The sequence below is a fragment of the Petaurus breviceps genome, unplaced genomic scaffold, assembly GCF_028583685.1.
Source record: "Petaurus breviceps papuanus isolate PSGF00001 unplaced genomic scaffold, PetGlider_PUasm1.0 175, whole genome shotgun sequence".
Lineage (NCBI taxonomy): Eukaryota > Metazoa > Chordata > Mammalia > Diprotodontia > Petauridae > Petaurus > Petaurus breviceps.
The window spans coordinates 13,145,043-13,159,119 of NW_027185764.1; the positions used below are offsets into that span (position 1 = coordinate 13,145,043).

General features: G+C 39.5%; 1 protein-coding gene across 1 annotated transcript in view; it reads left to right on the forward strand.

Annotated features, from left to right (window-relative positions):
• Positions 1-1,379: 1,379 nt before the first annotated feature.
• Positions 1,380-14,077, forward strand: part of GNA12 (G protein subunit alpha 12) — a 140,448-nt gene continuing 127,750 nt past the window's right edge. Inside the window, exon 1 of the mRNA XM_069084775.1 lies at positions 1,380-1,697. Coding sequence (XP_068940876.1) covers positions 1,380-1,697 — 318 coding nt within the window. The remainder of the gene's footprint in view (positions 1,698-14,077) is intronic.

Consider the following 14,077-nt stretch of genomic DNA (forward strand, 5'->3'; position numbering starts at 1 on the left):
GACGTTTGTAAAGAAAGGCTTTAGCATTTGAGTTATATAAATGCAAGGTATTATTTAAATTAGAATATTCTTGTGAAATGCAAATAGCTTAATTTATTAATTAAGAGAGAACATGCTTAGCAAACGCATTTTGGGGCGTTGAAGCGTAGACAAAGGCTAATTTCTAAATTTTCTCATTGCTGTTTATCACTTAAACTCGAGTTCCTTTTTGCTTTTAACTTGACACATAAGGCTTTTAGGTCAGTGGCTGGTTTAAAATGTACCACCCCCTTCTTCCCTGCATCTAGTGGTACTCAATAAAGATGGCTTTAGCTGAAGCTTTTTTGTAAAAACAGAGGGACCTTTCAAAGCAATTTCCGTGAGTTTTATAATATAGCCCAGTCCCCTTGATGCCGAAAGTCTAGTGGTCCTTCTCCGTGATTCTGCAGCCCTTTAGACCCGCAGAGTACCCAGAAAACTGGAACCGTGTTCGGTACACCTGGCACTCCTAGTGCCACGCCCATTCGAAGGTTAAGATCCAATCCGAAGGCAATCCAAGATGACTGGCTTGCTTATTGAGCAATAACAGCCTGCAATAGTGGGTGGCCGTTCCATCCCTCCGAGTCCCCGCCTCCCTTTCATTCTGAAAGAAAGGACCTTTGCAGAGAAGTCCAATGAGAAGCGTAGAGCCCGAGAAAGACGTCTTGAACCCCGCCTCCCATCCAACGCCCCTCCTCCCTGACCCCGCCCAAGTAGGACTCAGCAGCCTTCTGGAGGAACAACACACCAATCGAAGAGCGTCCTGTGTAGGATTGACAACAGCCCGCCCAATCCCTTGGGCCAAAGCGAGGGCGACACACGCCCCTGCCTGTACCCCTCCATCCCTACCCCCCCCCCCCACCTCCTACCCTCAGCGGGGGGTCGGAGCTGCTTGCTGGGAGCCAGTGTGGGGTTGGGAGCGGGCGGTGGCGACGACTGCCCCGGGCTCTGGTCCCTGACTCGGGGACTCGAGTCCGAGTCTCCGTCCTCTAGGATTTGGAGGTCGGCAGCAGCCCGGCTTGGCCCGGGTCGGTCCCCCTCCTCCGTCCGTCCGGGGGTCGCCTCAGCGGCTCCCCGCTAGCGGCCGCGCCCCTCGGCCGCCTCCGCCCCGGGCCGGAGGAGCGGCGCTCCCCTCCCCCTCGGCCGTGGGGCCACCGCCCCCGGAGGGCGGGCTGGGGCTACTCCGATGGCCCCCGGCTCCTAGCCGGGAGAGGAGGGGGCTGGGCGCCTCCGGGATCCGGGCTCAGCGCGCCGGCGGCGGATGCAGACGGCCGCGGGGGGGCCGTGAAGGGGCGGCCGCCGCCTCCCGCCCCCGCCGTCCCCCCTTTGCTCAGTCCGTTCTCTCCGCGGCCGGCGGGGCCATGTCCGGGGTAGTGAGGACCCTCAGCCGCTGCCTGCTGCCGGCCGAGGCCAGCGGGCGGGAGCGCCGGGGCGGCGGTGGGAGCAGCGGCGGCAGCCGGGACTCGGAGCGGGAGGCCCGGCGGCGGAGCCGGGAGATCGACGCGCTGCTGGCCCGGGAGCGGCGGGCGGTGCGGCGCCTGGTGAAGATCCTGCTGCTGGGGGCCGGCGAGAGCGGCAAGTCCACCTTCCTGAAGCAGATGCGCATCATCCACGGCCGAGAGTTCGACCAGAAGGCGCTGCTCGAGTTCCGGGACACTATCTTCGAGAACATCCTCAAGGTGAGGGGGGCGTCCCGACGGGGGGGGGGAGGGGGGGGGGGGGGGGGGGGGGGCGAGGCTCTGCCGGCCTCTCCTACAGGTCTTACCTGGTGCAGGTGAGGAGGGGACCAAAGGGCCGAGCGCGCTCCCGATGCGGGTGAAAGTGATGGTGGGGCCGGGACTTTGTTCTTCCGAGCGTCTTTGGTCGGGCCCACGTCTAACTAGGGACTGAGTCAATGATGGGAAAGTCTTAACCCGATCCTTCGGTGAAATCCTGTTCTTCCTCCGGCTGGAGGCACAATCCGCCTAGTAACCCCGGTTCTTATAACTGAGGCAGAGTTCAAGTGACTTGACCAGAGTCATACAGCCAAGTAGCTGTGTTTGAACTCATGACTTCTTGAACCAGCTTCGAGGCTTTTCTCCAAGTCAGAGGCCTCGGTGATGTGCTAGTTCTGAGTGCTGGATTTGGCCAAGGGTCAGGAAGACATGGGTTCGATTGTGGGCTCGGATGATGTTTAAAAACTACACCCGGGGAATCCCAGAAGCAAGTTTTAAGTTGTGTGACCATGGGCAAGTAAGTCACTTTTAACCTTAACAAGCCCCAGTCTCCCAATTTGTAAAACAGGGATAGCTATGGCTCAGACTTGCCTCATGGAGATACGGAATCAAGGTGCGTTGCAAACTTTAAAACGCTATAATAAATATTTACTTATGTTCCACTTTTATCTGTCTTCTAGCATAGTGTCCCACATATAGCAGGCACTTATGCTTAGTGCATTGAATTGAAAGTGCATATGGTTATTTTGTTTGGGGTCTATAAGGAGACTTGACGTCCTATATTTTTACAACTCAGACTCCCTTTTTTTTTTTTTTGCTATCACCAAAAAAATAGCCTTTTCTTTCACTATCCTGATCATCTGAGCATGCTGTAGTGTGGATGGTAAATCTGGCCATAGTTTGTGCATTTGGTGTGTTGATCTTAGGGGTTGGAGAGACCATGACTGGACTTCTAAAGGAAAAACCACATTGGGAACTGGGGGGAGCAAACCTCTGCATGTTGGCTGCTTACTTCAGAAAGCTGCTGTATGATGTCTGTGGTTTTCCCACTCCACCCTTCAGAGTCTTCAGTCAAAACTGATGAGGAGGAAGTTGTTCCTGCTCTTTTCAAGAGTGTGCAGTCGGAGGAAAAAGCCCCAAATCTGTTGTAGTGTTAAAAAGAGTCCCAGAGAACTTTGGGGAAGTCATTGAGTGGATGCAGAGTTGACCTTTCTCTACTTAGGTATTATCATTGGCTTACTTTTTCTCTCCAGATTTTCAAATGGTCAGATTTTCAGGCCTCAAAATTGTCTTTTTGCTCGTTGTGGAAGTAGGGGGAAGGGAATGGGAAAGTAGACCTGAGGACCCAGAGAAGCGTTGCGAAATTAGTTATTCCAAGGAACTAGCCTGCTGTCCTGGAGGCTATGGATTTTATCTTGCATTTAGGATTTTAGAACTGGAGATGTCTTTGGAGATCATTTAGTTTAATCTCATTTCACAAATAAGGAAACTGAGATCTAGGATGACTGACCTTTTGAAGGTCAGTATAAGTGGCACAGCCATGTCTAGAATAGGTCTCTTGACTAGTTCAGTGATTTTATTAGACCATGTTGTTTTTCTTTATAGACTTACTAGAAAAATTTAGAAATTGGTAGGAAAAAAATTTTAAAAAACTGGCAAATGACCCTTTTCTTCTTTCCCCCCTTTTTCAGAAGACTAAAAGTTTAATTTTTGTCAAGTATTTAAATATTAAGGATAGTTGTTTCTAATTTGGTAGGGATAGAGTGTGTATTTGGGAAACTACCATTTATTTCTAGGAAAAATACATTTGATTTTCTTTTCCGGCCAAAACCGTTTGTCTTTTAACAGTCATACTCAAAATAAATTATGCCTCCTTCCTGAAAAAAGCAAGATCGTGGCATTTGATTTAGGTTAAGGGGAACTTAGCATCTTCCAGTTTCTTTAAACTAAGGAGGCCACTGGCAATGTAAATATTACAAATATGACTTAAAAAATAAGCACTCTTGAAAATGACAATTATAATTTTAAATGAGTTTTAGACAGTCTAGTCGTAACCTTTACCAATGCATACAAAATATTAACTTTTACTTTTGTTAACTTTAGCTTTTTTAAGCAGAAACAAATTCCGTGTTAGCCACACAGGTCTTTCCTTCCCAACTTTTATGTAATTGTAGTTCCATTTTAAATTAAACTTTAGCTGTTCAACAAGATAAGAAAGGCTTAGAATTCTACTTTAAATTTGGAACACAATGTGTGGGGCATCTCATTGCTGAGGAAGAGATTTTTTTTTTAAGCTTTTAACAGTGGGTTTTGCAGTTATTCAGAATAATATTAGTGTTTGCAAATACTGTTGGAATTGCTGTGACTGAATTATCTAGTTATTTCAAAGGGACAACTAATTTGATTTTCCCCCCTTTCTACATTAAATCAGCTGATGATGCGAATGTCATGCAAACCTGACCCGAATCTATATCCTTGTCTTCTTTTTATACTATCATAAGCAAAATCCTCTACTTCTAAAGAACCTGTTAAGGAACATAATGCCTGAAAGTGAATGAATTGATCTTATACAATTGACTTAGGATTTTTTTTTTTAGTTGTTTTCTTTAATTCTGAGCTCTTTTTTTTTAACTGCATTTTCTATTAAAGCATCTGTCATAGCAAGTTACAACAACTTTGGGATAAAAGGCAACTGTTGAATTTTCCGAGACAAGGTTTCAAATATCAGTTCTTAGTGGCCCCTACCCAGACATAGCCCAGATAAAATTTTTGGTCAAAAATATGAAATAGATCCACCTGCTTTATTTTAAGTATATTGAAAAGGAAACTAATTGAGCCATTTCAGTTTGCCTATTTTATGTAAAATGTCTATACAGTGTTACACTTTATTCAGGATACAATTAGAATGTTTATGAATTAGTGTTCTATATCATTACTGGACCCTTAAAAATGAGAAATTGCTGTAGTAGTATCTACTGTATCATAACTATTAAAGACTTAAAAAACTAACATTTATTGCCAAAAAGCAAAAAGGGAAAGTTTTGTCAAAGCAAACAAAGGCAATACCATTACATAGATTTTGGTAGTTTGCTCCTCCGATATTTTTGTGAAAATCGTTTGAATTTGACTTGGCAGTGAATTACCACCACTTTACAAGTATACTTCATGTTAAACTTCAAGACTTTTTTTAATTGGATTTGTCCAATTTTATTATCCTTTACTAACCTATCATCAACAAACACTACCATTTCATTTTACAGAGAAGAGCTGAAAAGAATGCATCATGATACTGGGAACACTGGTTATGTAGTTTATTTTTTTAAAGTATGCAATAAATTTAACAAGGTAATTATAAAATTGCCCTCTTTAAGTTCTCTTCTTAATTTTTTCTAATTTTTAAAAAAGTTTTATTGTTAGTTTTTTTTTGCATCTCTATCCCTATCCACTAACTTATCTAACATCCTTGTAACAAATATGTAAAGTCTGAAAATGCCTGAAAATGTCTCATTCTTTACCCCTAGGCCATCATCTCTCTACTAGCAGGGAGAAGGTATGCTTGCTTCACCATAAGTCTTCTGAATCCATGACTGTTCACTGTTTCAAGTCTTAGAGTTTTTGTAAATTGTTCTCCTGGTTCTGCTTATTTAGCATTGGTTCATGTAAGTCTTCTTAAGCTTTTCTGAATGCTTCATATTTATCATTTCTTTCAACACAATATTTTGTTATGTCCGTATGCCATAATTTGTTAAAATTCAATTGATGGACATTCACTTTGCTTTCAGTTCTTTGTTTTCCATGATTTTCCATGACTGCACATGTAGATTCTATATCAAATTGCTTGCCTTCTCAAGGAGAAAGGAAGGGAGGGAAGGAGAGAATTAGGAACTCAAAATTTTAAAAAACAGATGCTAAAATTTTTTTTTACATGTAATTGAGGAAAAAAACCTAAAAACAAATAAATACATTAAAAAAATAATATCTAGCTTCGAGGCTCACATAAGAAGGTGTCAACTGTTGAGTCAAATCTTCCCTGATCTTCCCATTCAATGATGACCGTGGTCTCCCTCTTTATCGAAAAAATGCCTTGAGTATTTTTGCATATTATCAATCATTTCTGACCACTTAGGAGTATATATGCTCATTAGTGGTATCTCGGGGTCCACAGGGGTGTGTATGTGTGTATGTGTGTACATGGACACACAATTGACTTTTTGAGTATAGTTTCAAATTGATTTCAAGAATGGTTGGGCCAATTTACAGGTCTACCAACAGTACATTAGTATGTCTTTTCCTTTAGTAGCCCTGCCAACAATTGTGATATTTGTGGCTTCTCATGTTTGCCAATCTGATGAGTAAGAGGTGGCATTTTTCTTCTTAGTAGTGATTTGGAGCATTCTTTCATGTGGTTGTTGATAGTTTGCATTTCTTTTTTTGAAAACTGGCTTAATCGTATCTTTTGACCACTTAACTATTGGGGAATAAGTTCCCTTATCTGTAAATAATTTGAAATCCACTTAGACATAAAGAAAACTGTATATATTAATCTAGGGTTTTTTTGTTTTTTGGAAGGGGAAGGTAGGGCATTTGGGTTAAGAGACTTGCCCAAGGTCACACAGCTAGTAAGTGTTAAGTGTCTGAGGCCGAACCTGAACTCAGGTCCTCCTGACTCTAGGGCTGGTGCTCTATTCACTGTGCCATCTAGCTGCCCCTGTTAGTCTAGTTTTAAGGTACTTTGGAGTGACTGCTCTACATTATTCCTTCATGACAATCGTCTAGCACTACCTTGTATATGAAACCTTTCCTTTCTGGTTCCTTCCCCTGCTAATGTCCTCACTCTCCAACTGTCCTATATTGAAGTACTTTGTATTTAATGTATTCGTATTTATTCTTTTTTATATTTATTCTCTACATATTTCTTTGTGTCTTTAATGTCTCCCCTGTTAGATGTAAACTCCCTGTGAGGAAGAACTGTTTCATTAATTATATTTATATCCCCATCACGTTGGGTTTCAGTTTCCTCAATTATAAAATGAGACAATGAATTAAGATAGTCTCTGAATCCCTACTAGTTCTAGATCTATGACCTCAAATATGGAAATCAATAGGTAAGGAGGGAGACCACAGTTATCATTGATAGGGAACATTTGACTCAACAGTTGATACATTATGTAAGCCTCGAAGCTAGAAATTATTTTTTAATGCTTTTTTTTTTTAGATTTTTTTCTCGATTACATGTAAACAAAAATTTTTAGCATTTGTTTTTGTAAAATCTTGAGTTCCTAATTCTCTCCTTCCCTCCCTTCCTTTCTCCTTGAGAAGACAAGCAGTTTGATATAGAATCTACATGTGCAGTCATGGAAAGCATTCCCATATAAACCACGTTGTGAAGGAATACAGGCCAAACAAACAAAACAAATCAAGAATAATAAAGTTTTAAAAGTATGCTTAATTTATATTCCAGCTCCATCAATTCTTTCTTTGGAGGTGGATAGCATTTTTCATTTTAAGTCCTTTGGAATTGTCTTGGATTATTTATTGCTGAGTCATTCACAATGATTATCATACAATATTGCTGTCACTAGGTGCAATATTCTCCTTGTTCTCGTTTTACTTTGTGTCAGTTCATGTAAGTCTTCCCAGATTTTTCTGAAACCATCCTACTCGTCATTTCTTACAGCAAAATAGTATTTCATCACAATGGTATACCACAAAGTGTTCAGCCATTCCCCAATTGGTGGGCATTCCTTCAATTTCCAGTTCTTTCCCATCACAAAAAGAGCTGTTATAAATATTTTTGTACACAGAGGTCCTTTTCCTTTTCCTTTGATGTCTTTGGGGATACAGATCTAGCAGTGGTATTGCTGGGTCAAAGATATGCATATAGTCTATAGCTTTTGGGCATAGTTCCAAATTCCTCTCTAAAATGGTTGGATCAGTTCACAATTCTTCCAGCAGTGCATTGTATCCCAATTTTTCAATGTTGCTTCCAACATTTGTCATTTTCCTTTTCTGTTGTATGTGACATTCTAATAGGTGTGAGGTGATACCTCAGAGTTGTTTTAATTTGCATCTCTAATCAATAGTGATTTAGATTTCATATGACTATAGATAGCTTTGATTTCTTTTTTTTTTTCTTTTAGTTTTTTTCTTTTTTTTTTGGAGGGGGGAAGGTAGGGTAATTGGGGTTAAGTGACTTGTCCAAGGTCACACAGCTAGTTTTGTGTTAAGTGTCTGAGGCAAGATTTGAATTCAGTTTCTCCTGACTCCAGGGCTGGTGCTCTATTCACTGTGCCACCCCCAGCTTTGATTTCTTTGTCTCAAAATTGCCTCTTCATATCCCTTGACCATTTATAAATTGGAGAATGACTCATATTCTTATAAATTTGACTCAATTCTGTATGTTTCAAAAATGAGGCCTTTATTAGAGAAACTTGATGTAAAAATTTTCCCCAGTTTACTGTTTTCCTCCTAGTCCTGGCTGCCTTGGTTTTGTTTGTGCAACCTTTTAAATATGATGTAATCAAAATTATCCATTTTACATCCTGTAATGCTCTCTATCTCTTCTTTGGTCGTCAGTTGCCTTATCTGTAAATCTGACTGGGTGAGGTGTTGGTCTGTACTCAGTTTCTGCTAAATGGTTTTCTGGGAAGCTAGAGAATCTAAGAGATGAGGTGAAGAGTGGGTGAATTTCAGGAAATAGGGATGTGCAAAGGCACAAGAGAGGGCGTGTTAAATTCAGGGAACAAGGTACTAGGCTAGTTTGTCTGGAACCAGAGTGTGGGAAGGGAAGTCAAGCCAAATAAGTCTGTAAAGTTAGATAGAAACCAGATTGTGAAGGGCTATAAGTAATAGTGTAAATAGTTTGTATTTTATCCTAGAGGCAATAAGGAGCCAACTGAAAATTTTTGAGTAGGGGTGTAGCATAGTTAGATCTGCAGTTTAGAAATACTAATTTGGAATCTATATGGAAAATAATTGGGAAGGAACATCCAGTGAAAAGAACTTTGGGTGTCAGGATTAAGTGAGCTTTCATTTCATCAGATTTGTTATAAATAAATGGTATATACATCTAACTTAAATATAACTTACTTTTAACAGATTTTATGATTGTTATGAATGACTAATTTAGATTTTTTTTTGTTTATTGGAATAGAATTTCCTCCAATTGAAGAAACAAATTTCACTTTACAGTATATAGAAAAAGTTTAAATAAATTATAACCTACTAATATAAGGGCCCATTTCAGTGCCAGAATGCTTTTAGATCCCTTCAGACAGAAAATTCTTGTAGTTAATCATAGATAATTCTGACCAATTTTCCAACTCCTAAAGACACTTTTAAAAAATCATTCAAAGATAGAGATATAAGCTAAGATTATAATTTTCTAAAATGCAAATCTTTTCATCACTTTTAACAGTTCTAAAAAAGAATAAAATTTACTTAGGTTAAAATGAAAAGGACATTAAAGGAACATCTAATGCCAAGGGGTCCAAGTCCTTTAGAATTCCTAATTTCTGAGCAACTTTTGTTTCTTTGGTCACACAAGCACCAAACTTTCCATTTAACTATGTAGTAGATCTTGATTGTAGCAGCCTTTTTAAAGCACAGAATCATAGGACCATAGATTTAGAGGCCATCTAGTTTAGCCCCTTCATTTTACAGATGAAGAAATTTGAGAGGTCCAGAGAGTTTAAGTGACTTGTCCAAAGTCACACAAATTGTAAGTGATGGTACAGGTGGGATTTGAGCCTAGGTCCCTTGACTCCAAAGCCAGTGCTCTTTTCATTGTATCTTATTGTCTCTCAGAATCTGCTTCTGGGTCCTCTTTCTGTGTTTGGGAGAGTAGTAGGTTGCCTTCCCAGGAAATTTCACTAAACTAGCCAAATTTTACATTTGGACTTACTTGGGTGGTCCTTTTGCAATTCAAAAAAAACCCTTTTCCTTTAGTTGAAAAATCCCAAAAAGAAGTCTCTGGTCATTTTGGGGATGCTGTATATATAAATTGGTCTTGCTCTACAACTTTCAGGTTTGGATTTAGACAGTTTTAATAAAACCTGTTTAGGGTTAGCAGTATCTGACATTTAGTCATATTTATGTAAGTTGGAATAAAGCTGCATTTGGGTCTTATTGCTAACAGCTTGTAATTATTTTCTCCATTTCTCCATATTTAAAAGTATGGACATGGATAGGATATTTAAAAAATGGAATTCGCTGTTTAAACTGAAGCATTAATCTGTAGATTTAATTGCAGGATGATCCTTAAGCCAGGAAAACTAATGATATGTAACAGATTTGGTATTAACTTACATGACCTGAATGTCAGTACTTCACTTTATTTCATACTACAACTATTACAGAGGTGGCTGAAATTTAAACATGTTCTACATTCACCACTGAAGGCAGTCATTGTAGAAAGTCTGAAGTGGCATTGTTAACCGCTGGCACCTGGGCATTCTCACCCTGACATTCCCAGAAGTGCCAAACTCTCTGTGGCTTTCAGAAGTTGGAGACATCTCTTCTAGCTTCCACTGTCTCCGAGTGACTGTCCTGGTAGGTGTGATTCTGCCCAGACAGATTTTGAGTGGGAAAGAACTTGCAAGGTCATCTGGACTCCCTTATTTTATTTACATATAAGAAAATTTAGGTTTTGACTTGCAATTAGTTCATTCAATTTACTAATTGTTCATGCAATTAGTAAATGACAAAACTGAATTTGAACCAAGATCCTCAGACTCCAAATTCATTGATATTTCAGCTGCCCTGTGCGTCCTGTCAGAATATCTGTGGGGCCCCCACTTGCTGGAAAACCACATTTCTCCCTAAATCAGTTGTATTTTACTGAACATCAGTCATTTGACCTTGGAGTAATAGAATTTGCCACTCATGTGAACAGAAATACATGCTTAACTAGAAAACTCTGCTTTCTTTTTACGTAAAATTAATTAATTGATCAAGACAATACTTCCTACTGCATGACTGTGCTCCTGTATCTTGTCCTAGACCCAGTCTTCTGGATTCTGGCACCTCCCAATCTCTTTTATTCTCTCCCAAACTCTCCTTCTCTCCCTTCCCTCCAGCAGAGTGGCCTAAAGCTCTGACCTCCTCTGGAGTTTTAGGGCAGTTCAAGATGGGCAGCTCCAGACAGAGTACTTGAGTTTAAGGTTCCAGACATTTTTAGGAAAGATGTAGTCCTGCCAGTTGTTTTCTCCATTCCAAGAACAAGCAAAGAGATTCATGTAATAAAATGCAGTTCCTAAATGCTATGCCATTCATGACCTGAGGGCCTGGGGTTGGGGATGGAGTTGGGGGGTAGTATTTGGATTTTGAGGCAGTTACCAAGGACATTGAAAAAAATTGAATACTCTTAGCATTTCCATAGGATCATACAGCCAGTGCTAGAAGGGACCTCACAGACTGCCTAACCCAGACCCCTCAAATGAGAAAAATGAGACCAAAGAAGTTTAAAAATGACTTGCTAAATTTTATGTAGTAAGCATCAGAGGTAGTGGTTCTTTCCATTGTGCTACACCTGCCCCTTCTATTGTAGGAGAATAGGTAATTCTGGATAGATGGTTCATAAAATTATGAACAGTGCATTCGATATCAATATTTTGCTTATTTTTGGAGGGACAGATTTCATTATCATAGAGAATTCCTGATTAGGAAATTCCATTTTTCTGTGCAGATTTCTTGGTACCCACTCTGCACTTATTCTTAGAGTTACCTCCCTAGCGCTGAGGAAGCAGCTCATGTATCACACTCAGGCCCTGAAACCATCCATCCAGACAGCTCTACTCCTTTGGGCCATGCTTGCTTTTCTTGTCTCAATAGCTTACCGTTTTGAATTGAGTTAAAAGTCTGAGGGTAGTACTCATTTTGATTGCTTACATTACATTCACTGATAGGTTAGTCAGTATGAACATTTTTTGTGTGTCTGTCTGTGTTTAGGATAATGCTTAGGATGTGTCAAACAGTATTTGCTTTTGTTATCTGGAAAATACAATCACTGTTTTAACCTGTAGAGTAACATGTACTTGAAATGCTGGAAGTTCTACTTTGGTTCACCTTAATGAATCAATCTGGAATTTGTTCTGCTTTAGGACTACGTGACTTAACCTTGGCAGCGAAAGTTATGAAAATGTACTGGGTAGTTGACCTGTAAGAAGGAAGGCTTTGAAAAGGGGTGTGCCTAAGTTTGTCTCACTGATCATTAGCATCATGAATACTTTAAATTTTGTAGTTACTATGATATTTCTTAATGGACTCAGAATCTATTATATGGTCTAAATTTATGTTATCCTTCAAGCTAAATTAAAATGGTACTGGGCTAAGTAATAGACCTAGAAACTTTTGAAGAAAATGGAAAAGTGCTTTGAAGTCTAAGCCTATTACCACTAAAATGCTTCAGTTAAAAGAAGAATCACTCAGGTATTTGTGAGGAATGACCATTTATCTGAAAGGACTTCAGAACCAAATGTAGGGGTCTTTTGAATATATATTCAAAGTCAGAGATGGGGTAAGAAGGCTATTTAAATTTCAAGATGTACCTTCTGATTTGAGTTTGATACACTGGTGATTTTTTTTCCCTATTTAAGGGGAAATATAGGGATAGATATTCATGTAGTCACATTAAGAACTTTTTGATAAGTGAAATAAATGAAACTATTTAATTTAAAATACTTCCATATACTCAATGATCCAGCTACACTGGCTTTCTTACTTTTCCTCACACATGACATTCCTTGTTCTCAAGGTTACTTCATTCTATGTCACTCTTATCTAGGATTCTTTCATTATCTCTTTAATCATTTCTCGTTTTTATTTTAAAAAAATTTTAAAAATTTAATTCTTCCAATTAATAAGAATTATTTTTCCTCTCTTTCACTCCACCAAAATGAACTCTCACATCAAATATGCCTAGAAATGTGTGTCATGATATGCATTTCGAATCCATCCATTCTACCTCCTGGCAGGAGGCATGTAGCAGACTTCATCTTCCTTTCTCTGAACTAAGACTTCTTATTGCATTGATCAAAGATCTAAATCCTTCTAAGTTATTTTCTTTCTATAAATTATTCTCCTACTTCTGTTCATTTCACTTTTTCATGAGTTAGTTAATACTTGTGTCCTCAGTTTCCTCTGAAAGTCCATTTTATGATTTCTTTGGGGGGGGGGGAAGAGCAATTGGGGTTAAGTGACTTGCCCAAGCCACACAGCTAGTAAGTGTTAAGTGTTTAAGGCCGCATTTGAACTCAGGTCCTCCTGCCTCCAGGGCCGGTGCTGTATTGACTGCGCCACCTAACTGCCCCTATTTTGTGATTTCTTACATGTCATGATGATATTCCATTACATTCATACACCACAATCTGTCAAGCCATTTCCTAATTGATGGCTACCCTCTTAGTTTTCTTTTTTTTTTTTCCCCTTGGACTATGAAAATAATTGTTATTAATATTTTTATGCATGAGTTCTTGTCTTCATTCTTTTTTGGGGTATAACCTTAGTAGTGGCGTTGCTGGGTCAAATGTTATGTACAGTTTAATGACTTTGGGGGTATAGCTCCAAATTACTTTCCAGAATGGATAGACCGATGAACAGTTCCATCAGCAGTGCAATTGGTATGCTTGTTTTCCCATAACACCCCTCCTTGTAGTTTCTTACAGTGCAGTAATATTCTGTTATGTTTTCCAATAACAAAATTTGTTCAACCATTCTCTAAATTGATAGGCACTCTCTTAGGTTTTGTAGGGTTTCTGTGCCTTTTAAATTTCTTCTTCGGGATTAGGAAGGTTTTCCTTATGACTATTCCATTCCCCAACATTATCCTCTCTCTTGAGCTCCACCCCACCAAATCCTTTTGTATTTCAACATCAAACCTTTTGTTTCAGATAAGTGAGGTTCATGTGATATACACTCCTGTATCTCTTCTTCCATGTCTCTGATGCCCTTCTCACATATCTCAATTACGAGATAGATCAATTTCTGTCTCCTTTCTCCTCCTTTTTACATTGGCATATTCCTTGTCTTCTCTCCTTTAAAACTTTCTGAAGTTCATCCCTGTGTCCTCTGTTTCACTTATTTAATGCTTTGAATACATTTAAGTTCTATAAAGCCTTGTTTATTTTCCTCTGTTAGAAGCCTTCCTGTTGCTCAAAATAATTTCCCTTTCTGATTTCTCTTTTCTCTCTTTTTCATTTCAGAGTTCCTACAACACTATGAACTTTTTATCAGAAACACTTGTTGAAAGCTCTCTACTATATTAAAATCCATTTTTTTTCCATTAGGATTATGTTCACCTTTATAAAAGTAAGGTATTCTTGGTTGTAAGCCTCTATCTTTTGCCT